Consider the following 23,821-nt stretch of genomic DNA (forward strand, 5'->3'; position numbering starts at 1 on the left):
TGCAAGCCACTTCCACACCTGGCAATGAAACCCCATCACGTTTCAATCACCCTCCACAGAGTGGTTTTCATGGAGACGCAATGACCAGCTGGGCCCCTGCCCTGCTCAGTGAAGACGTCGCCCCCCTTTCGAAAGAGGGCGACCCCCCGGAGCCTCCATTTTATAACGTGACCCAGGTGGAGACCCTCCTAGATGTCTCCCGCAAGGCTTTGGGGGGGGACATCGCCAGCCCCACTGGACATGGCAGAGCTCACAAGACAGGGCGGCTTCCCCCTGGCCTGCTGTCCAAGGGCCGTGGCTGGGTGACTTGTGGCGACCAGGCTGCGCTGAAGCCTTCCCCACCCACCCCGGGCGCAGCCCGCTCTGGAAGGTTCCGGGTTGCTTTAGGAGGAGGGGCAATGGCCACATCTGGTCTCCAAGCTCTTCCCCCGCTTGCAGCGTCCCTGGGAGCTGCGGGGAGGAGGCGCTGCAGCCACAGCGGCAGGCGCTGGCCGACGCAGCCAGAAGGAGCCGCGGGCAGCGGCTGCAGCAGCTCCCGCGCCGCGTCCGGGTCCGCCGCCGAGGGCGGAGCGGAGCAGGGCGCAGCGCGGGGCGCAGGGCGCGGCATGGCCCCGCTGGGCGGCGACGGCAGCAGCAGCCCGGCTCCTGCCTCTGAGCTGCTCCGCGCGTAAGGGGCCCGGCTCTCCAGGGCCCCCAGCGAGGCGCAGGCGCCGGGGCCGGGGCTGGCAGCGGCGGCCACTTGTAGCTCCGGCGGGCAGGGCCCGGCCATGGCCAAGGACCAGCTGCGGCCGCGGCTGTGCCACATGCTGAAGGGGGAGGGCGGCTACGGCTTCCACCTGCACGGCGAGAAGGGCAAGAGCGGCCAGTTCATCCGCAAGGTGGAGCCCGGCTCCCCGGCCGAGGCGGCGGCGCTACGCGCTGGGGACCGGGTGGTGGAAGTGAACGGGGTCAACGTGGAGAAGGAGACGCACCACCAGGTGCGCAGCGCGGCGGGGTCGGGCGGTCGGTCTGTCTGTCCGTCCTGGGGCGGTCGTCTGTCTGTCTGTCTGTCTGTCAGTCCTGGGGCGGGGGAGTGCCCGGGACGGGGGCGGGGGGTGCGCCTGGGGTTGGTCTGTCTGTCCTGGGACATGGGGATGCCTGGGGTCTTTCTGCTTTTACGGGGCGTGGGTGCCCGGGGGTGGTCGGTCGGTCGGTCTGTCTGTCCTGGGGCGGAGGGTGCCCGGGTGGGTCGGTCGGTCGGTCTGTCTGTCCTGGGGCGGAGGGTGCCCGGGTGGGTCGGTCGGTCTGTCTGTCCTGGGGCGGAGGGTGCCCGGGTGGGTGGGTCGGTCGGTCGGTCGGTCGGTCTGCCCGCCCAGGGGTGGGGGTGGAGGGGGCCTGGGGTTGGTCGATCTGTGGTAGGGTGAGAGCCTGCCCAGAGATTCAGTGTTTGTCTCTCTGTCTATCCTGGGGTGAGGGGGTGTCTGGCGACTGTCCGTCTGTCCTGGGGCTGGGGGTGCCCCGGGGTTATTTGGTTGGTCGGTCTCTCTGTCCTGTGGTGTGGAGGTGCCCATAAATTGTCTGTCTGTGTGTCCGTCTGTGAGCAGGGGCAGAGGCTGTCCGATGGTCTGTTGGTTTGTCTGTCTTCTGCAGGTGGGCAGTGGGGAAGGGGCTGCAGTGGGCACTCTGTCTGGGAATGGACAGGCTCTCTGACCGTAGACCTGGAACAAGAGGTGCCACCAGGTGACAGTTAATCCGGCACTGGGCAGTCCAGAGATTGGCTTGTGGGTTTCAGCTGGAAGCCAGAGTGACATGGAAAGCTTTTGTTAATAATCCTGAGCACCTGCTTGTCATCTGCTGTGCCCCTGGCTCCAGCTGGTGAAATGAGGTGTTCTGATGTTGGGTCATTAACTTGTTTCCTGTAATTCCTGTGGTTCACATGCCCCCTGCTGTCCTCACTCTTAGTATTTATGTTCAGAGAGGTTAGAGTTGGGAAAGTTCTATCAAGTCCCATTTCACCCAGCCCCGGCCAGGGCAGGTTTGTTCCCCAAGTGCTGTGGCCAGTCTGGCAACTCGGTCTTTTTGTTTAGCTCTAAGACCCCATGTTCTGTAGAGCCCCACAGTAGCAGCTCAGAACTGGGGCACCACCTATTTTTTTCTTCCGGGGATCTATCAGCATCCGGCTCGGTCACTAAAGCTGCTTGTGCGTTTGCAATGTAACTGAGTGGCTTTCCCATTCTCTGCTGGATGTCCCAGGCACGTTTCCAAGTGACGCTAGTGCGATGGAAAGAGTGTGTCTCTGTTGGATGATGGTGCCTGAGCTACAAGGCACACGGTAATTTGCAGAGGGACAAGCAGTTTATGGGGAGTGAGAGCGCTGCTGGAACTGGGAGCAGCTCTCTGACCCTGCTGAGCCCCTCTGTCTTCACATGGAGTGTTTTTTTCAGCTCATTGGCCGCAGCCCAGCAGAGTCTGCTACGTATGCCTGAAAGTGCCTTACTTTGTACTGCTCCAAGGATCCCTGGCTCTTTGGAAGCTGTTGGCGGGAATGTGGTAAAGCGGAGGGAGGGCTAGGAGGGTGAGCTTTTCTGTGAATGTTTGTCTAAAAGCAGCAGTGTCCAGTAGAAATTCAAGGATCGCCACACTTACGGTGTTCGTCCTTTCCTAGTTGCCACAGGTCCCCCTTGCTCAAAATAAATGCCCTCCCCCAGAGCCAGGCACCCTCAGCCTCCTCCCCTGCTCTAACTGAATTCCCCCCCCACCCCGAGCCAGGCACCCCTAGCGCTCCACTCTAATTCAGTGTCCTCCCCCTCCTGCAGAGCCAGGCACTGCCCCTTGCCGGGCAAACTGCCAATGACTCACCAGAACTGCTGGAACCTCTTTGGCCACTGGAGGAACTGCCGCTGCTGCCGCCGCCATGTGCTTGTCCCGCCAACTGGTGGGCTGTGTGTGCAGTGTGCAGCTCTAAGGAGCTGAATTTTGCCAGACCGTGGTATCCTCTTTGCTGCGTGAGTGGCAAACGTACTGGACACCACAGGTTTAAAAGCTTCTCTTTGGCAAGTGACCAGCAGTAGATATTCCTGCAAATGAAGTTCCAATCCAATTCTAGGTCCTCTCTACTCAGAGATGTTATCTTACCATGCTGGAGCAGCAGGTAATTTCCAACCATCACAGTGTTATGGCATGGTTGTCCTTTGTGTGGAAAACATCTGTTATGTCAGGTCCTTGTTCGGATCAGGCAAGGTAGGAAAGACCAAAAAAGGTTGTGACATGGGCAGGGCGTTGGTGTAGCATGGTCAGCCATGGAGATATAAGGGTACAGATTCTAGCAGAAAGTAGCTTCTGAAGATAGGACAGGAAGCAATGGGCTTAAACTGCAGCAAGGGAGGTTTAGTTTGGACACTGGGAAAAGCTTCTTAATTGTCAGGGTGGTTAAACACTGGAATAAATTGTGGAGGGAGGTTGTGTAATCTGCATCATTGGAAGCTTTTAAGAGCAGGTTAGATGAACTCCTCTCTAGACAATATTTAGTCTAACCTTGAATACAGGGGACTGGATGAGATGACCACTTAGGATTCTGAGTGAACTACCGGGAGTTGGGAGACTGGGCTTCTGCTGCGGCTCACTTTCTTGAGCATGGGCAAATCACCTTGGGTCATGACTCCCTGTGCCATCAGAAATGCATAATGACCTGGGTAAAGCGCCATGGCATCTGCTGTTGCAAAGACTGTGCTAATGCTTATGATAACTGTTATTCTTACATTCAATACAATTGACTTGGGAAAAATAGTGGGCCAGAAACAAGCAGCTCCTAGCCAGAGTTGGAGATCTCTTTGCTTTTCAGTAGCGTGGTGCTTTTGAGTCCTGTTGGTGCACCTGTTTTTTCTATTTGCCTAGTAGTTTTCAGGACACTGCCAGGTTGAATATTTTAGTAGCCTAAAGCATATGGCAGGCACCTCCTGTAATGATTTATACCACAAGCGCAGTGATCCATTGTCTGCATGTTACATGGAACTGGCAGCACCTTAGAAGAGGTGGGTCTCAGTGTTTAGTTGCCCACAGTGGACCTTAGAGATACGAAATGATTGACTTTTTCTGAGAGATGCAGAGCTAGTCTAGGTGCAAACAGTGGTAACAGCACTGAAGTGCTGTGCAATGACACCCAGTTTGGCTCTTGCTCTCATTGTTCAGTCATTAATTAAGCCTCTGTTGTGGACCCAATCACCCTCTGCATAAATTAACCCTTGCCCCCTGCAGTTATATTGGGGATGGAGTCAAGGTTCTCTGGTCTAATGGCTGGGTGGGCAGGTGTTCTTATAACACCCAGAGCTGTGTTTCACCCCGAAGGTTGCCAGGATTTTGTATACTAGTCTGGTGTGATGATGGGTAATTCAACAGTGCTGAGGCATCAGCTTCATGTATGAAATGTTTGGGCCTTTTGGTTGGATAGGTCAGGTGAAACTAGAGACATTCTTTCCTCTCCGTGCTTTCTTTTAAAGAAGACACAATTAACCTCTGGAACTCTCTGCCACGGGGTTACTAAGGCAGATACCTTAGCATGTTCCCAGAAGGATTCAACATTGGTATGAACCCAGTTAGCATCTGTAATAGTATGAGCTGAGGTGACATAACAAAGAGCTGGGCTGCCAATCCTCATGCTTCAAAAAATAAGCTGGTAATTTTCTGGTGGTCAGGAGAAAATTTCCCCCAGGACAAAATATTGAACAACTGTGTGATTTGTGAGAGTGATACACCAAACGTTTTGGACATGGGTTTCTGTTGATGACAGGGTATTGGCCTTGGTGAACGGTTGGTCTGATCCACCCTGGCTTTTCCTGCTCTCTTAGGGGATATCAGACTTTGAGTTTTTACACATACATCTGAAACTGCCAGTAGCAAAGAGCCTTTTTGCAAGTAAGGATTCCCTTGTTTGTATATAATTTTGTTGTAAGCTCGGGAAGCAGACGATGATGTTTGATTGTATTTATTTGTTCCTCCCTCCGTTGTTTTTTTTAAATTGCAGATGAAAACATTCAGAAAGAACAAATGTAGAACGTAGATTCAAGGAGCTTAGCTCCTGTCTTCATTGCAAAATTGCAGTCTGCTTCTCCGTGCTTGTAGCCAGACAGGCAACTGACACGTGTGTTCGCTCTGCTGTGGGGATGGAGATGTGTTAAAATTTCAGTGTTGATAAGGCAAGTTGTAGTTATAACCCTAGGTATTTAGTTAACCCTAGGTGTTCTCTTGTCTCCACACCCTTTAATACCAGCCATGCTAACATGTGCAGACAGGGGAACCTCCTAGACCAGAGGTAGAAACTTATTTTTGGTCAAGATCCACATTTCTTGGTCGAGGCCTAGATGCCAGGGAAGCATTTTTCACACTGCCGTAACTATAATGATCACAATAAGTAAGTTGATGAAAATATGTTGCATTTATTTCAGGGAAAAAAAAGGCAGTCAAGTAGCACTTCAAGACTAACAAAATAATTTATTAGGTGAGCTTTTGTTATTTGGTTACTCTTTAAAGTGGTACTTGACTGCTTTTTTGTTTTGATAGTATATAGACTAGCACGGCTCCTTCTCTGTTACTGTTCTTTCAGAAAGCATCTGATGGTCTGGATTTGTCCTGTCTGTTGACTGCACTTCTCCTAGGTTTAGGTCTCAGGTTGAGTTTGCAGAGGTGTCAGCTGGAATAGCCCCCTTTGAAGGGTAAACTGAGGAATCCCTTGAAAACAGGAAAACCTGGCACTGTGCAGTATCATTTTAGCAGAGTCAATGTATATCTGCAGTGATGGGCTAAGTGGGGTTGCCATGGCAAACGTTGCCATTGGAGCCCCACCAAGCCTGGCTCATTATACCTCCTTGTGAGCCCTTTCAGCCTTTCTGGTCATTGATTGCATTGGCACTTCAGGATGTTTATGAAGCTTGCATAATTATACAGATACATAAGGCTACTTTAGGCCTTCTGTAAGGCACATGCTTGGAGTGATTGCTTTCAGACCAAATGCTGCTAGCCTGTGCTTCCTGGGGGATGGATCATAGGGTACCTACCTGTGAACATGGTCCGTGACACCAGGAACAGCGCTCTGGCTGGGCATGTGTGGGTCAGCGGAAGCAAGATAATGTTTGTCTTCCTGAATTTTCATGTGCTCTCTGTAATGATGCTGAGGTGAGGTCTGTGAGGTGGTTAAATCATCTCCGTTAGAAAGAGGTGAATGCCCCCTTGCTTGATGTTTAAAACTAGACTGAGCAAAGTTCTAGGGAACAGGCCCAAAGAGGCCTTGGGGAGAGGAACCAGCAGCTGGAAGTGTAGGAAATAGAGCGTTAACTAGGTTTCCTGCTACTTTTTTCCATCTGGGCAGAATAAATTTTGTTGTGTGCACTGAGGCATGTGTGGAGGTGCACCACCGACAGAAACACACTCTGCCCACTGTGGGTGGCTGCGAGCACTGTACTAATCAGCTTGCTGGTACCTGACTCTCTCCTGCTCAGCGGCCCCAGTGCACAGCTTACAGGGAACACTGGTGTTAACCCCTTAATTGCTGGGAATGCTGCTGCCTTGCAGTGGAGCACTGGTGGTTTTCGTCCATCTTGGTGACAAGGATCACAGGGGCGGCCACGGGCACAACAACAACAAGTCCTGTGGCACCTTGTAGATTAACAGATATATTGGAGCCTAAGATTTCGTGGGCAAAGATGCAGTGGGTCTTTGCCCGGGAAAGCTGATGCTCCAACATGTATCTATTAGTCTGTAAGGTGCCACAGCACTTCTCATTGTTTTGTCCATCTGCCATTCTCTTTGATCTATGCCTCTCCAGCGCACCTGTCACCGTCGCAGGGAAGGTGCTTTTGGTCACGCTGAAGCTGGTGAGTTGGGTGCACAGAGGTATTTGCAATCCATGGGGCGTTTTGGACAGGACAATGTCTCATTTGAGATTGGCCTTGGTGAGGGAGTTGCTGCTGGCTCTTGCAGCGGGGGAGCAGCCTAGGGAACCAGCAGCTCCCTTTCAGGAGAGGTGTGAGGCAAGGAACTCGGAAACTGACAATGATAAAAGCATTAAGGCAACCAGAACTCCTCTGCCCTCTGCTGGCTATTAACTGTGTCACAGGCAGACCCTCACCAGGATCCTATCAGACTGGGGACAGTCCAAACACTGAGCAAAGTCTGCTCTTGCTCCCAAGAGCTCAGTCGACATTCCCTTCAACTCCCATGCAAAGAGTTAAAAATCCCAAGTCAGGCCTGAAAATGAGTGTGTGTTTTTTGTTTTTTGTTTTTTTTTAAAAGAGCTTTGTGTACTTAATTTGCCTTCTGCTTCCTGAGCGTTTTGGGTGCATGGGGCCAGAGCTTCCCTGTCTTTCCTCTGCAGCCAGAAGGGCTGACACTTTGAGCGTGAAAGCTGAGCTTCTCAAGGTATCAGTTACCTCCAGGAGCTGAGGCTTAAGGTAAACGTCCCATACCATGCAGGGCTGTGAGACGCCTTCTGACTGCTGTGATAATGTGGATTAGACTGGGGCTGGTCAGCCCCAGTCCCCTAATTCAACACTGGGCTGCTGGTCAGCCCAGGTGCGAGGGCTGGGGAGTGCATTACACTGCTTAAAGGTTGCAGTTCCTGCTCCCATCTTTCTGTTCTGCAGGCAGAATGCTTCAAGCAGTTGGTGTGGGATTTCATCACATTAGGACTGGCGCTCTGGCCTTTATCCTCTCTCTGGACAGGTGAATGTGCACCGTCCCTGACTCTCCTGTTTCTCTGAGCTGCTGAGTCTGATGAAGCATCGAAGCAAATCTGAAAAGGAGGAGCAGGGATTTTCTGGGGGTTGATTTTTCTTTGGGTGCAGGTCTGTGACCTGGCCTGGGGTAATGGTTTGTCATTTATAACCTGGGTGATTGTGATACGTCCCATCCAACTGATGCTGCAGGCCGTAGCCTGATTAAACATTAAATGGTAGCAAATCTGAAGGTGGAAGGCAGGTTGGGTGAAAATGATTGCAACAGTGAGGGATTGTAAGTGAAGGAAGGAGTGAGAGCAGCAGTGTGAGGACAGTGGACTTCAGAAAAACTGATCTGAAGAAACTCGGAGAACTGATCGTTCATGTTCAGTGTTCCTTGTAAGTGGCTGCCCAGGAGACATTCAGGTGCTGCCCAGCTGATTAGCAGAGCATCCCCAGCCACCCACAGTGGGCAGCGTTTTTCTGTTGGTGGGGCACATCTGCACATGCCTTAGTGCCCCATAACAAAGTTTATTTTGCACATGGATGGGAAAAATTAGAGGGAAACCTGGTCATCTTCCATGGGAAGAGAAGCTAAGGGGAAGGAGGCATGCGGGAGAGCTAACAGTTTCTCAAGGAGAGTTTACTAGCGGCACAACTGAGACCTATCCTCAAAGTGAAGGAAAGCTAGAAAGGCTTTAGCAGAAGCTCTTTAGAGAACTGGAAATCTAAAAAAGAATTCCACAAAAAGTGGAAACATGGACAAATTTCTGAGGAGGAGTGTACCAGAATAGCACTGCCATGTAGGGGCAACGTCAGTAACACCCCTCAAGCGGCAGAGAAGACAATAAGCTCTCCAAATAAAATTGAGCAAGAGAAAGGCTAAGGAAGATGAAGGTACTCTGCTCTAGCAGGGAAGGCAAGCAACTAATTTGACAACATCGAGGCTGAGGTCTTTTTATGCCTGTTTTCATTTCAGCTTTACCTAAGAGGCTAACGGTGACCAGACACTCAATACAAGTACAGTAATGTTAATGAAGGGGAAGGCATGTGAGCCAAAAATAGGGAAAGAAGAGGTTAAAAATATTTAGATAAATTAGGTGGGTTCAAGTTGGCACACAGCCCAATGGATTTTATCCTAGGGTACTTAAAGAACTAGCTGAAAAAATTTCAGAACTGCTAACAGCTCTGAGAAATCATGGAGAGGCGATAAGGTTCCAGACGGTTGGAGAAGGGTAAATACAGCACCCGTCTTTTTAAAGAGGGGCAAGGAGGACCCAGGGATTTATAGGACAGTCATCTTAACTTTGAAACCTGGAAAGAAACTGGAACCTGGAGGGTAGTTGACTATATATTTGGGAGAGTTTGTGTCTGTGTGTCTGGCTAGCCCCCATGGAGAGACGCTTCTCATCTGGCTCCACGCTGCTGCAGTGAGAGAGGGCTGGGGTAGTCCTCTTTTCATGGGGCAGCCTGCATCCTGAATTGCTCCTCCCTAGTCCGACCCCAGATCCATGATTTAAATGAAGCATATAGGCCGAGTCTACACTAGCCAAAAACTTTGAAATGGCCATGCAAATGGCCATTTTGAAGTTTACTAATGAAGCGCTGAAATACATGTTCAGTGCCTCGTTAGCATGCCGGCAGCCATGGCACTTCAAAATTGCTGTGGCTTGCCGCAGTGTGGCTTGTCCAGACAGGGCTCCTTTTCAAAAGGACCCCCGCAACTTTGAAATCCCCTTATTCCTATCTGCTGTTAGGAACAAGGGGATTTCAAAGTTGCCGGGGTCCTTTCAAAAAGGAGCTGCGTGGCAGCGAGCTGCGGCAATTTTGAAGTGCTGCGGCTGCTGGCATGCTAATGAGGCGCTGAACATGTATTTCAGCGCTTCGTTAGTAAACTTCGAAATGGCGATTTCGAAGTTTTGGACTAGTGTGGATGTAGCCAGACAGTTTCTTTTTATTTTCCAGAAACAAAAAGTAATTGCATTAGGGACCCGACCAAGGCTGGGTAAAACTTCTATAAGAATTATATGGAATAGGCAGCATGGATTTGTCAAGACCAACTAACACCAAACCAGCCTAATTTCCTGCTTTGACAGGGTTACTGGCCTGGTGGATAGCAGGGAGGTCATATATATGATGTATCTTGAGTTTAATAAGGCTTTTGACACAGTCCCACATAAAGCTCTCATAAACCAATTAAGGAAATGTGGTCTAGATGAAAGTACTGTAAAGTAGTTGCCCAGTCGGGTGAAAGACCATCCTCAGAGTGGTTATCAATGGTTTCCTGTTAAACTGGGAGGGCATATCTAGGAGCCAGTCCTGGTTCCAGTCAGTATTTTCATTAATGACTTGGATAACGGAGCGCGGAGATGCTTGTAAAATGTGCAGGCGACACCAAGCTGGGAGGAGTTGCAAGCACTTGGGAGGACACGGTTAGAGCGCAAAAGACCTTGACAAGTTGCGGAAATTGTCTTAATGCAACAAGATGAAATTTAATAACGATAAGGGCAAATCACTTCACTTTGGACAAATCAAATGCACGGCCGCAAAAGGGGGGATAACTTGGTAGGTGGCAATGCTGCCGAAAAGGATCGGGGGGGTTACGGTGGGTCACAAATTGAATGTAACCCAGTAACTGTTGCAAAAAAGGCTACTGACATTCTGGGTGTATTCACAAGAGTGCTGTAGGTCCTTTGGTGTCTCTAGGGTGGCTGTATGGATGGAGTTGGCAAGAGGGTTTGTGGCAGGGATTGGTTCCTGCGTTGTGGGGTGTATGGTTGGGCTGGGTATGTGGTCTGGAGGTTGGGGGGTGTCTGTGAGGACAGGCCTGCCTCCCAAGCTCTGTTTCTCTGACTGGCTTATTGGTTCCTAGGAAGGATCCTCATTAGAGTATTGCTGTGAGCACGTCCTTTCGGCTCGGCCTTTTCGGGGAGAGAGGCCTGGGGGTTGCAGGTCTCCTAGCTGGGTTGGCAGTTGCCTGCCTCAATTGCTTTCTTCTCTGTTCCCTTCCAGGTTGTGCAGCGTATCAAAGCGGTAGAGTTGGAGACCCGCCTGCTGGTGGTGGATAAGGAGACAGACGAGTATCTGTGCAGCCTGCGGCTGACATGCACCGAGGAGATGGTGCACACCGGGATCCTGGTGACCTCCAACACGTCGCCAGCCAAGTCGCCCGGCAGTGACAACGGAGGTGTTTGGAAACCGCAGCTGGAGCTGAGCGGTGGGAGCGTCCGCAGTCGCTCGTCGCACAGCTTCACCTCGGAGAGCGGGAAGAAGGTAAATAACCTGGGGTGGGGAGGCTCACGCAGGATGGCTCCAGTCCAGCTGGTGCTTCTGCAAACAGCTACCAAGTCAAGTTCTCTGCTGTTTTCTTGCAGCCAGGTGTTACCCCAGGCTCTCTTGCTGCCCATCTACCTCCAGGCATGTGTCAAGCTGTGCTTAGCAGGGAAGTAACAAACCCTGCTGAGAGCTGTGCCGAGCCCAGGTACCAGCTGCGCTCCCAGCTGCAGAAATTCTGTGTGCTTCATCATCCACTTGGAAGAATGTGTGCTGCTGGGGGAGGAACTGGGAAGTTCCCCCCTCCCCTGACTCTGTGCCACTTCCTTTCTCTGAATGGTGGGGGGATCTCCCTTAAAACCTGGGGAAAGCTATTGCTGCTTGAGGCTGCATTACCTCTTGCTGGGCACTCTGGTCCCAGGAGTCATGGAGCACAAGCCGAAACTGGCTTTGTGGTAGCTGATGCCGCTGTGCTGTTTGGGGAAGGTTGGGAGAAAGCTTGCAGGGAGGGTTAGCTGTGTTTGGAGTGTGGATTACCCACAGAACCCTGGCCTTTGGTTTTGTCCTCCCTATCCCACCACCTCTGCTACATCCTCTACTCTGCAGACCCCAGCAAAAAATGCAGGGACATTGGGTATCTAATGAAATTGTGAGGCCTGTGTATGAGTTTGTCCCCGTGGGTGGGGGGGTGATCCTGTTTCTGTTTAAACAGGCAGGAAATTAACTGCTTTACAAGCTGCACAATTCTTGCCTCTTTAGTTCTTTGGCAAAGTTTTTTATTAATAGCCCTGGGAAGAGGGAAAGAATTTGAGGTGGAAAATGTGTGCTTTCTAGGGCTGACGTGTAGCTGGGGCCGCCTCCTCGGAGGTGGTACAGGCTTGCACTCGGTGAGAGGCGGGAGGGATTTGTCTGCTGCTCTTGCTCCTTTGGGATGTTGATACAGCAGAGGCAGAGCAGGGATGTTGCATGTGATAGAGGTGATTGTTTTATGACCCGTCCAAGGCCTGTTATTCCCCCAAACTTCCAGTCGCAAACACCCCGACCCCACTGCGGAAACCCCAGAACTCAGACCGGTCACTGAATGCTGAAGCTGCCCACCGTTTATTAGTGAGTGAAAGCCAGAGCCATCTCTCTGAGGGTTGTTTGGAGGGTCTCCATCCTGTTCCTGTTGTCAGCAGAAAGGCCAAGACCTGGGGGATCACAGAGCTCGAACTCTGACTTCAGGGTGGTCTCTCCCAGCCAGCCCAGATGCTCTCTGGAGGGGCAGCAGGCTCCAGTGCTTGTCTGCGGCTGAGCAGGAGTTTTTGTTTCTGGAGCCCTTTTCACCAGCCCCCGAGTTGGCTATAAAAAAGCTTTGAAAAGCTGTAAAAATAAATAAGTAAATAAATAAACATCTCCATTTGTTAGAGCAAGAGCCTTGTGCCGATGTTCTCCCAAGGAGGGACAGAGCAGAGCAGCAGTTCAGCATCTGCAATCTCCTCTGCCGGGGTGATGGGCTTTACCTGTTCCTGGGGAAGGACCCAGTGACCTGCCTTGCATCCTTTGCTACGGAGGCCCCCTAGACTGCCCTGCAGAAGCCTCTGCTCCATTAGAGGACTTGCCTTTTTTTCCCTGGGGAGACCAGAGGCGATGTGTTTTTATCTTGAAATGACTTGAAGACCAGAACAACAATAATCTGTAGCTGTTATCTAGCACTTTCCTTCCATAGATCTCCAAGCACTTCCAAAGGGTCGGCAGCATTATCCCCACACATGCTGAGCTGGTGGCTGGGGAGCAGGGGCTCTAAGAGACAAAAAGGGTCAGTTGTTAGGGTAGTCACCGTGTAGTCGAAGGTGCTGTATTAGCTCGTGACATGGGACCAGGCACCGTCGTTCTAGATCATCCCTGTCTGGTGTTTATCTAACCTATTCTTAAGTATCTCCAACAGTGGATATTCCCCAACCTCCCTGGGGAATTTAGTCCAGTGCTTTCCTGATGTGCAACCTGCACCTCCCGTGCTACAATTTAAGTCCATTGCTTCTTGCCCGAAGGAGGGCAGGAGAGCAGCTGGGACCTAATTGCTCTTTAATGTCAAAGAGAGAAGTTTTGTCCATGGATCCACCTGTATAAGTGAAGTCCGGATCTGGCCATGCCAAGGGCAGTGCTAGCAGTCAGGTCCTGGACACCAGCGTGGGTTGAAATCTGGGTAGACCTCTGCAGCGTAAAGGAAGGGAATCTCCCTTTATTCCCCTGCCCCACGGATGCTTTTGGGACTTGTTCTTCCTGGTCCCTGTGGGCCATGTGTCCTGTTCCACCAAACTGATGGTGGGCACCGTCATGTGACGCAAGGAGGTAGACACGTCCTGCTCAGAGGGGCTGTTCCCCCGGCTGGTTCCAGTCACAGGAGCTGGAGAGGTGAGACAAGAACCCGACTTTCTGAAGAGCTCCAGCATCTCCTCCGTTGTCCCATGTGCAGAGCAGGCACGGGGAGCAGCAGCTTGGTGCAGTACATTTGGATGCACGTGGTAGGAATTGCCCCTTTAAATAACCATGGTGGGGTGCTGAGCAATTCAGCATTTATTGCGATCGCCTTGGCTGCCGCGAGATAGGTTATGCCAGTGGCGTGTGCGCTGGGCTCGAGTGAGCTCTGCCCTCCCTGGCCCTGGGAACAAATGGATAGCCCCATAGAAAGGGCTGCTTTGCACAGGGTGTGTGTTTGGTGGGTGGCCCCTGTGGTTTATTTACTCTCTCAGTATGGTGCACAGGGCTGGCCTTAGGATTTATGGGGCACTACACAGTACGATTAAATTGGTGCCCCCTGGCCCAATGGCAGCTGGCGGGGCGGTGATTGATTCTATATTCTTCAGCAATACCCTAATGAAATATTTTTAAAACAAATTGTAAACTAAGGTCTTGTAGACGCAGACAGTAAAGTCAGAAATTGACAGGAATTGGCAAATGCTGGTTGAATGGCTTAATTACCACTTGAATGGCTCATTGGCAGGTTCTGCTAATAGCTCTGGCACCTTTTTTGTTTTTTACGTTAGTGAGATCCTCCCCAGAGGACGCAGGGTCACAGAACAGGGGTAGGAAGGTGGACATTAGGAGCCAGCGGTGCCCCAAACTTCCTGGTGCCCTATGCAGCTGCATATTCTGCCTATGGATAAGGAGAGCTTGGGTAATATAGCATGATTCCTTTAGAGTGGTGCCCTTCATAGGACATATCCCCGGATGTTTTCTGGGAAGAACCAAGCCTAGAGTTCAGGGGAAAGACGTGTGATGGGGAGGAGTATTCGCACTTAATGGATGGTTCGAACAGGAGAGGCAGACCCCACAGGGAATGGATAGGTGATGTGGTAGATTGGTGCGGAGCTAGTCTACAGAAACGAAGCCGCTCTGCACTGGATAGAGAAGGATGGAAGGAAATAGGGAGAGAGGCATCAGACACCAATGGGTGCTGAGCCCACAGTTGATGATGATGATTGCCCGTTCCTACTCATTCCATTTGAAACAGCTGCCAGAGGCCAGGAGAATGATGTAAGAACAGGGTATGGATACGTTCCAGTAATCGCACACCTTTGACCTGAAGTCATAAAGGGGGGTCCAGTGCTTTGGAGCCAGTGTTGGGAATGCCTGTGCTTGGGAAGTCTCTCTTCTAATTGCTGCTGGGAAATTTTTACCCTCCAGTAAAGTGGAGTTAGCTTTGGTTTTTTAAAGGTATAGCTCTTGCTGTTGAGCTACATGGTGGGGCCAAGCTCTGATTTTTCTACACTTCAGACGATTAATAGACTCATTGAATGTAAGGTCAAGAGGTACCATTAGACCACCTAGTTTGACCATTTCTGTAACACAGGCTGGTGAATCTTTACCAGTTATCTCTGCATGGAGCCCAACAACTTACATTGGGCCTTCAAGGATGAATGATGCAGAACCTATGAGAAAAACAGGGAATGTCAGTCCAGATCTACTGTGGAGCTATTAGAGAAGAATTTATCCCCGAGTTAGGGATGGTGTCATGTGGCAACAACTAACCCATATGGCCTCCTGTCCCCATGTGACGGCCTTAATGGCAGTTACGATTTAGTAACAGTGAAGCTCTTTCATCTTAGTGAGCCCCTGCCATCAAACCCCTTACATCTCCCAGGGCTCGGCCATTGTCCTGAGTTCTAATTGCGCTAATGATGATAGGATTCAGGTCTGTTCCGTTCTTCCTTTGTGACCAGCAGCAGCAGAAGAAAGTAAATGTGGAGTCCTGTTGTTGGGTACCATCAGTTTTAGATGTTTGCTCCTCTCTCCAGCAGGGCAGTAACGTCTTACCTCAGTGGAGTGCTTTGGGTTTCAAAATACTGTGCAAACTGTATATCTACATCACATAGCTTTGCGGTCACCTCTGAGTGCTGGAGCTCACACCAGTAAACAGTGGGGAGATTTCAGCAGAGATGCACAGAGTCAAATCCCTCCTTTAAGGATCTAAAGGAGCTGAGAATAGTTTGGGTTTTTAGATCATGTCCTCAGCTTCCTTCCTCTGGAAGGACTGGAGCTTGACTTTGCAGTTTCAAGGATTATGGGTGTTTAAAACTAGCTGCTTTAAATCACAGGTTAAACCTCTCTCGTCTGGCACCCTCCCGACCTGACCGATGTCGGACGAGAGAATTTGCCAGGCCACAGGAGGTCATTATTGTCTAGCAGCATTACTAACACTTCAACTGCTTACTGGGTCTTAGAAGACATTTAGGGGTAAATTACAGCTAAAGGACAGCACAGAACACAGAGCCAGGACTGGGGGCTGTAAACAAACTTTGACCACGGGAAACTTGGCCACACCCATGAGAAGTGGTTGTCTGGCTAATTAAAATCATGCTGGATTACGGATGTTGCCGGACAGGAGAGTTCTTTATTAGAGAAGTTCAACCTGTACCAAGCTGCCTCCTCTGGCATTACCATTCACCTGTATGGCAGCGAGGTGTTACTGGGAATCAGTCTTTTTTTAATGTTTCCCAGTTGGAAACAGCATTTAGTTTGCTTAGTGAGAGGGGAGTTTACGCCTGCGTGGTGTTTGCTGGGCTTTCAAGAAATTTCTCCCCAGTAGGTAAAGTTAACAAGATGTAACAGCTACATTGTGCCTTGTTCTGTCAAACCCCATAAATTACAATGTGATCTCTTGGCTGAAGGAGCTGCATAATTTGTTAGTGCCTGTGTAAGTTTGGACCTTTTGCTGCCATCTGTGTTTGGAAGGCTAGAGAAGAGAATTTGTCATTTGCAGCTTGGAAGAGGAAAGCACACAGCTATTGTAAGACAGTGTTGTTTAGAACTCAGATCAAAGGGACTCCGAATCTCTGCTTCATGTTTGGACTGCTGTCTGGCTGCGTGACCTCGATCAAATCACATAACCTCTCTGCTTCCACCTCTCCCCTTGCAAAATGTGGCTATTGATGTTGCCCGGTCTCTCAGGGGTGTCATGAGACCTCAGTTGAGGGCTCAGTGCTTTGAGATCCCCTGCTGGAAGGGCCGTAGACATTCAAAGTATTTATGGAAAGTGGAGCTGCTCTGAGGAAATGTTCCTTCCCGATTTCAGATGTTTCTTGCTTTTGAACAGACCCCACATGATGTCTAGCTGAGTATCTCCACATCTAGTGATTCTCGTATCAGCTAGGCTAACCAGCGTTCCCTCTAACTTTTCCCCATCTGGGGTGGAATACATTTTGTTACGAGCACCAAGGCATGCGTGGATGTGCACCATCAATAAAAGCACCTGCAGCTGGCTGTGGGCTAAGCGTCTGGGCAGAATCAGAACCTTTCCTGTGTGGCTGCCCAGGCGTTCAGCTTATGGGGAACATTGCTGCTGACTTGTAGACTGGGGGGACTGTGGCAGGTAGATTCATCAGGGAAGGACCCTCGTCTCTGCAATGTGGTCCTGAGACAGAACGCATAAGGCCAAACTTGCTGCTAGGCCTGCGTTGAGGGATGTATATGATGTGCAGAACTTCAGCAGGAGCTGTTCAGTGTGTACAGTAAACCCCTGATTTTATGGACCCTGATTTTCCCCTCGTTGTTCCTGAGTCTGCTGGGGTCCGTGAGTCTGCTGGGGTCCGTAAAATCAGCGCCCCCCCAACAACAAAAAAAAAAGTTAAGAGACTTACCGCTGCTACAGCCTGAAGGAGCTGTCATGTGCCCCTCCCACCAGGGGTGGGGCGTGTACACAATCAGACTGGCACTTGCATATGGATCCCACCCTGGTGGAGGAGCGAGTGGCTGCTCCAGTGGTGGCCCCTCCTGCAAGGCGGGGTCCAGCAGCTCCAGGGAGTGGCAGGGTTTGGTTTCCTTTTTTTGGGTGGGGACTGGGGGAGCCTGGCAGGGTGGGCGGGCAGGCAGTAAACCCTCACATTTAACGGACTTTTGGGACTAGCAGACACCCTCCCCCCATTAGCCCGTTAAATTGGGGGTTTACTCTATTTGATATCGTTTCAGCTGAGCAATTCCATTGTCTTTATTAGGAGTGTGTCTGAGGAATGAGGGCAGGATTATTCTATAGTAAAAATAGGTCCATAAGGAAGACGATGCTAACGAAGTGCCTGCATCCAATGTGCATAAAAGATTGGAGTGTTTCTATGACAGCAGTGCCGGGTTGTGCTAGGGCCTGTACTAAAGGCGATTGCATGGCTCTAGCCTGCATGCTGCATGGGTGACTTTCAAATGTGCACGTCCCTGTAACGTGAAGAAACGTTCAATAGCGTGAGAAACTCGAACTTTTGCCCTTGGAGATCACAAATCCAGGTGTGTGCCGCTGCAGCTGGGCACGTCTCTGACCCCAGACTGCCCCCTGGGGGCATATTAGGAGGCCAAGTGATCCCTGGTGTAGCTGCACTGAAATCAGTGGGGTTACACCAGGGACTAGCTGCACCCAGTAGGTTCAGCTGCAGAAAACTAGCTGCTTGAAACTGACTTTTTGCAAAAGCTCCTCTGCGTGAAGCTGCCTTGTAGTCTTGTGTGTGGAGGCCTGAGCCAGGGCCTGACGTGGACATTCTTGCCGAGAACAAATCTCATGTGTAGGCCATGAGAACCAGAGCCAGGGGGAGTGGAATGTTGAACCAGATGTGGATGTGCTGGAACTGGCAGCCAGGCTCCTGATGGAACAGAGCGGGGGGGTGGGGTGGGGGGGCTCAGCTTCATCGCAGGCAGGTTTTGTAGCCTGCACAGACTGTACCCCTGTAGAGAGACCCATCAGGAGCATGGGCTGTGCAGCTTCACTACTTTCCGTATTGCTCTTCTGGCCATGGAACCCTTGGAAAGTGGGAATGATTTGGCCCAACTTGAAGACCCATTAAGGTCAGAGCCACTGGTCCCCGGATGCTGACCTCCAGCTGAATCTGAAAGTGATGGAGGAATGCCATAAGCACAGTTGAAATCAAGTCAGTTCTCTGACTTAAGTGGCACGAAGGTTACACTCTTAATGCCCTGAACTGAAAAGTCCAGGTCAAAACCTGAAAGCAAAATGGAGAAAGATACTAGTTTGACAGCCTGGAGACTGGTGGCATCTCGTGCCCAGAAAACAAGCTTCCCCCACAGTGCCTGCAGCCAGTGTTTCCAGCCCTGCTCTGGAAGGAAGGTCCAATGCTAGGGGACAGGAAGTGTTTGTCTCTGTGGCCCATCCTACCTCTGCTCAGGCCATCTCCAAGGTGCAGGCATGCTGCATGTCTTGTCGTTGCTGTCGTAAACACCTCTCTGCTCCTAGTCGGGCCAGGAGTGGGACATCTTGGCTGGGACACTTTTGGTGGAGGAAGCCTAGCTCTGCCTGTGCTAACATGGCGCCAGCAATGGGTCTGCTTGCACTGCAGTCAGTAGGTGGGATTGCAACACCTGCAAAGCTATGCAGACATTGCCCAGTAAGCTTTGATCTGAACTGAAAGTGAGCTGTGCCCATCACGGGGAAGCTGCCGGGGTGTGGGTGCTGGCTGCTTGGGATCTTACTAGTTGCCCTGCGTGGGCCTTGGCAGCCTTCATTGCTGCTGTTCTCCATCTAGTTGGATCCGAGCTAGTGCAGGTATGTCTCTGCTTGCTCCAGTGCCTGGCATGCGGGTGGAGGCATCTCTGAGTTCCCAGTCTGATACTGAGCGCTCCTAATGAAACCCTCCCGAAGGCTGTGTTTGCATACGGCCAGCTATCCTGTGCGAAAGCATTGGCCATTTTATTATGAATAATAAATCGTCGTCATCATCATCATCATATAAAAGATAATATAACATCTATTACATATTTGTATTAACATGGTTATATTTTATATATCCTATAAAATGCACAATAATGTGTGAATACAAAAAAGCTCAATCCCCGGTCAGGATTGTGTGGCTGCTAAGCATCTGTTCTTAAATGTTCACTTTTTTTTATCACTCCAGCCAGATGCCCAGCTCGCTCCAATCTGCTCTGCATTAGTGGCTTGTATTGTATTGTGGGTTTTTTTTTTTTTTTTTTTTTTTTAACAAAAGTCTCTTGTCCGGTGACTCGCATGGCAAGGGCTGTGTTAGAACAGCCATGCCCAAGCCTGCAAAATGCAGTGTTTTAATGCGTAGTAATTAACATCTGAGTCTTAATTTAAGCCGTGCTTCTGGATGCCTTTATGAGAATGTTATGGGGGCTGTGTTGCTTACTGGTTAGTGAAATAGACCCACCTCTTCGTGTTTGCTCCCTGTGCTGTCAGTGACTCACTGTGTAACCTCAAATAAGTCCCTCAGCTTCACTGTGCCTTAGTTTCACAGTTAGTGTGATGGGGAAGATGATTCCTGTTTATGTTGGTGCAGAAGCCTCAGATGAGGTCAGGGCCCCATTGTGTTAGGCATGGTAGACGCTCATAGAAAGAGATGGACCCTGTCCCAATCAAATAGATCAGACTGAGAAAGGGTGGCAGGGGAAACTGAGGCACAGGGTGCTGAAGTGACTTGTCAAGGTCTCAGACTAGGTCAGTGGCAGAGGCAGGAACAGATCCCCCTAGTCTTGTCTGGTGCCCATTAGACCACATTGCACCTTATTGTGTAGCCTGCCCCAGAGGGGAGCTGTCAGGTGGAACAAATTGATGGTCGCAGTGCAGGTCGGGCCCCCGGATGGGAAGGTGTTTGAAGAGAGTTTTCTATTATTGCTTTTGTGCTGCCTGAGAACGCGGTTTTACTGATGCCCTTGTGGTTGAGAGTGTCACGAGGTGGCTCAGGTCCTGCCAGATGGAGGTCAGCTGCTTGCAGGGTTGTTGCCATTCTAGAAAGGGGTGTTTCCCTTCCTCCCCTTTCTAGGCATATTTTCAGTGTGGAATTTGAGTGTGTGTCCTGTGAACTCTCCAGACACGCAACTGAAAATGCAACTTTCCCTCAGCTCTTTGTTGTGATAAGAAAGCTGGCCCTGGGCCCTGCTTTGAGGCCAGCTCACCAGGTCTTTCAGGAAAATTCAGGGCAGTATAAAGAACCGGTTCGTGTTCTTTGGCCACCAGGGGATAAATCCCACACTGACTTCAGAGGGTGACTTCGCTCTCTGTGCTTCTTGCAGAGCTGAGTTAGGGGCGAATTAGAGGCCAACTGGGATAGACTTGGCTCCACTTCGTTCGTAATTGGCTTGATTTTTTTTTTTTCCCCTCTGCTCATCAGGTCTGAGCACGCCAGCTGCCAAGTCTGTCTGCAGACATTTGGTTCTAAACACCCAACACCTTTGGCCCTCTTGCTGGGTTTCCTGGGGCTCTGAACAGAAAGCAGCTGGGAGCTGCTGGCATGTCACCTCGCTCCGCTTCCAGCTTTTCCTCATCTACCCATCAGGTCCCAATCCACATGGGACCATTAAAAACACTTCTCTGTCACTGGGAAGCTTCTCTTGATTGGCCATGAGTGTGCCCACCATCTGTTATGGGGACAGTGGCCGTTAAACTTTCTCTATGTGCTGGAGATGTAATAAAAACCCATGAAAAGTTTAGTACCAGGGTACATACTTAATGCTTTCTTAGCTAGACAAACCTGAGTTTAGAATTTGTGTGCAAGTTTTGTTTGCTGCTAGCAGGCATTTATCAGTACCTGCCAGTGTAGAGAAAGCATTTACATCACACCCCTGAATATTTACAGTTTTCTTGGGGTTGGGAATAAGAGGTTTTTTTCCTTGTTGCAAATAAACCTTCTAGGCTGGCAGTACCTTGTCGGGGAGAACTCTCATAAGAGTACTGAAAGAGTATTGAGCCATGGTGAATGTTTTAAAAGGATTTTTCCAGCTTTAGTCGAGATCCAGAGTTTTGGGTTTGTAGGCTAGCGGGAAAGATTTAACGATGCCTTGTATGAGCATAAATGTCTGCCATAATTATGTTATGAAATCAAGTTAAAAGAAATGTGTGGTTTTTAATTTAAAACATGCCCTGATCTCCCAGCGCAGCAGTTTGAGGTGGTGTTCATGCTGATAACTGGGGGGAGGGGGGAACCCCCCACTCCCTGGAAGACAGAAACTTTGCTGATGACAAGCGCCTGTGGAAACAGCATTCCGCTGCTGACAGCTAACGCTGGTTTTTGGGAGTGGAGTTTTTTTTCGTTGGCAGGAAAGCCGACAGAGTGGCTACACTCTGCACCATTAAGCGGCATGGCTGTAGTGACGCAGCTGTCTCACTAAAGGCTACGTAATGTTGGGGTAACTTCAGTGTGGAAACTGCAAATTGAAACTGTCTAGTGATGGGTGTGACAGTGAACAGCCTCGGTTCATTGGCTACATGGGATGCAATGCAAAGCTAAAAAATGACCTGAGTGCTTCAGCTGTAAACAGTTGGGGACTGGACTCATTTCTTTGTTCTAGCAACATGGAGTCATGGGGTACCTGAAAGCAGGGTTCCTCTTTAGCTGGGGCCTTGGCCTCCCCCAGAAGAGATTCAGGTGCTACCCAGCTGATTTGCAGAGTTCCCACAGCCACCCACGTTGGGCAGCCTGTGTTTGTACGGGTGGTGCTCATCTGATCATGCCTCAGTACAGAGAACAAAATTTATTCCACCCTGATGAAAAAATTTAAGGGAATTCTGCCTTAAAAACTAACGAATTTATTTGGACATAAGCTTCTGGGGGCTGGAGGCCACTTCCTCAGTGTCATGCGGTGGAAACTACAGTTTGGCAGGGATTTACAGGTTGAACCTCTCTAATCTGGCACTCTCTCATCCGGCAACATCCTTCATTTTAGTTAGCTGGACAACCACTTATCAGGGGTGTGGCTAAATTTCCTGTGGTCCCATAAAGTTTCACAGCCACCAGCCCATGTTCTGTGCTGTTCTTTAGCTGTAATTTACCCCAACTGTCTTCTAAGAGCCCAGTGAGCCATGGAAGTGCTCGTAATGTGCTAGACAATATTGACCTCCCACGGTCCATCAAATTCTCTTGTTTGGCACTGGTCAGGTCACAAGGGTGCTGGACTAGAGAGGTTCAACCCATATTACACATATGCAAGGATGAGTGTGCCGTGTTCCTATGCAGAGGTCCAGTATTAAGAAGGCCACTCCAATCGGTGGTTGTGGCCCACTGAGCAATTGATAACCAGGTGTGAATGCCAACAGCGGGAAAATTCTACCTCCTCCCAGTCTGTATTCAGACCCAGTCTGGTAGTGTCGAGTTCGCATATGAATTCCAGCTCTTCGGTTTCTCTTGCAGTCTGATTTGAAGGTTTTTGTTTGTTTTTTTTTTCCTGTGCCTAGCAGGACAGAGAACCCCAGGGACAAGAACGAGGGTGTCAGTGGCATGACCAACACAACAGGGAACATCCCAAGGGGATTTCTGTGATCACCTCCTATCACAGAGCCCTAGTGTAGACAAGACACAGCAAACTTTTTCACCATGTTGACTCGCTCTACTTGGAGGAGATCTAGAGAACCTGGAGGTATAACCGCCAGACCACATTGGTCTCTCTCTACACAAGCACTTCCACTTCTCCTGCTTTGGTGAATCTGCATTGATGACGGGAGATTTTCCAAAATAGTCTGTTGCAGAAGGTCAACGTGTATTTTTTTGTAATGCACTGGTGAATGTGTGTTATGGATCCTGCTGTGTGATCCCCAGGTGATGTGGGCCTGTTACAGCTGTTCACTTGGGAGGTCCGCTGTTCAACTCAAACTTCAGCTACATGTGCTTTTAACTCTGGAAATTCCCAGTTCGCCTCTTGCAGTTGGCCAAGATGGGCAGTCATGTGAATGGGGCCTCGTCTGAGATTTGAACTCCTCCAGGTCTTAGATGCTTGGGACAAATTTCCTTGGTGCAGAGGAGTACATAACATTCAAGTTAGTTGTCCTGTCTTATGTGTCCCTGCCTAATGTCCTGTCTATATGTGGGTCTGCTACTGCTTTTGACTGGGTCTGCAAAAGGCTTGGGCTTTTAACTTTGGAGGATGCAATTCAGTCCTTCATGCTGGATGAAATGGGAGCTGCTTGAGGTTTGGCTAACTTTTTATATTTCTGAGTGCACATGTGAAAAGAAAAGAGCATTTTGATGTAGTCCATATATACCTGTGTGTATATAAAGCCTAGCCACTGGAGTACAAACACGCTCCACCCTGGTTTAAAAAAAAATCCTTTACAAACTTGTTTCTGTTAATTCTTGGCACCTGGCTACACGGAGCTGCGTTAGAAATGTCCCAGGCAGTTCACCAGCAGGGCAGCCATAGGAAGCTTAAGTTGCAGCTGCCTGCCCTACCTGGCTTAGGAGGGAGAGAGATGGGATTTCTGTTTCCAGCACTAATTAGCCCCTTTGTAACCGTGGAAAGAAAAAAAAAATCTCATGTTGACCTCTACTGCACAGCTTCCGAGAAAAAGAGGCCAGAGGGAGGAGATTTTGGGACAAATGAGCATCTGTGCTTCTGTGAAATGATGGCTCTAATTGAGGAGCCAGCGTTTTAAGTGC

The 23,821-nt window shown here is 50.0% G+C and overlaps 1 protein-coding gene across 2 annotated transcripts in view; it reads left to right on the forward strand.

The window, feature by feature from the left end:
• Nucleotides 1-432: 432 nt before the first annotated feature.
• The window catches only part of NHERF2 (NHERF family PDZ scaffold protein 2), a 100,756-nt gene continuing 77,367 nt past the window's right edge, over nucleotides 433-23,821 (forward strand). Inside the window, exons 1-2 of one of the 2 annotated variants that reach the window (XM_075010207.1) lie at nucleotides 433-977; nucleotides 10,698-10,958. In XM_075010207.1, the coding sequence (XP_074866308.1) occupies nucleotides 768-977; nucleotides 10,698-10,958 (471 nt within the window). In that variant the 5' untranslated portion in view covers nucleotides 433-767. The remainder of the gene's footprint in view (nucleotides 978-10,697; nucleotides 10,959-23,821) is intronic. The other variant, XM_075010208.1, reaches the window with a different exon arrangement.

The sequence above is a fragment of the Carettochelys insculpta genome, chromosome 16 (genome assembly GCF_033958435.1).
Source record: "Carettochelys insculpta isolate YL-2023 chromosome 16, ASM3395843v1, whole genome shotgun sequence".
Lineage (NCBI taxonomy): Eukaryota > Metazoa > Chordata > Testudines > Carettochelyidae > Carettochelys > Carettochelys insculpta.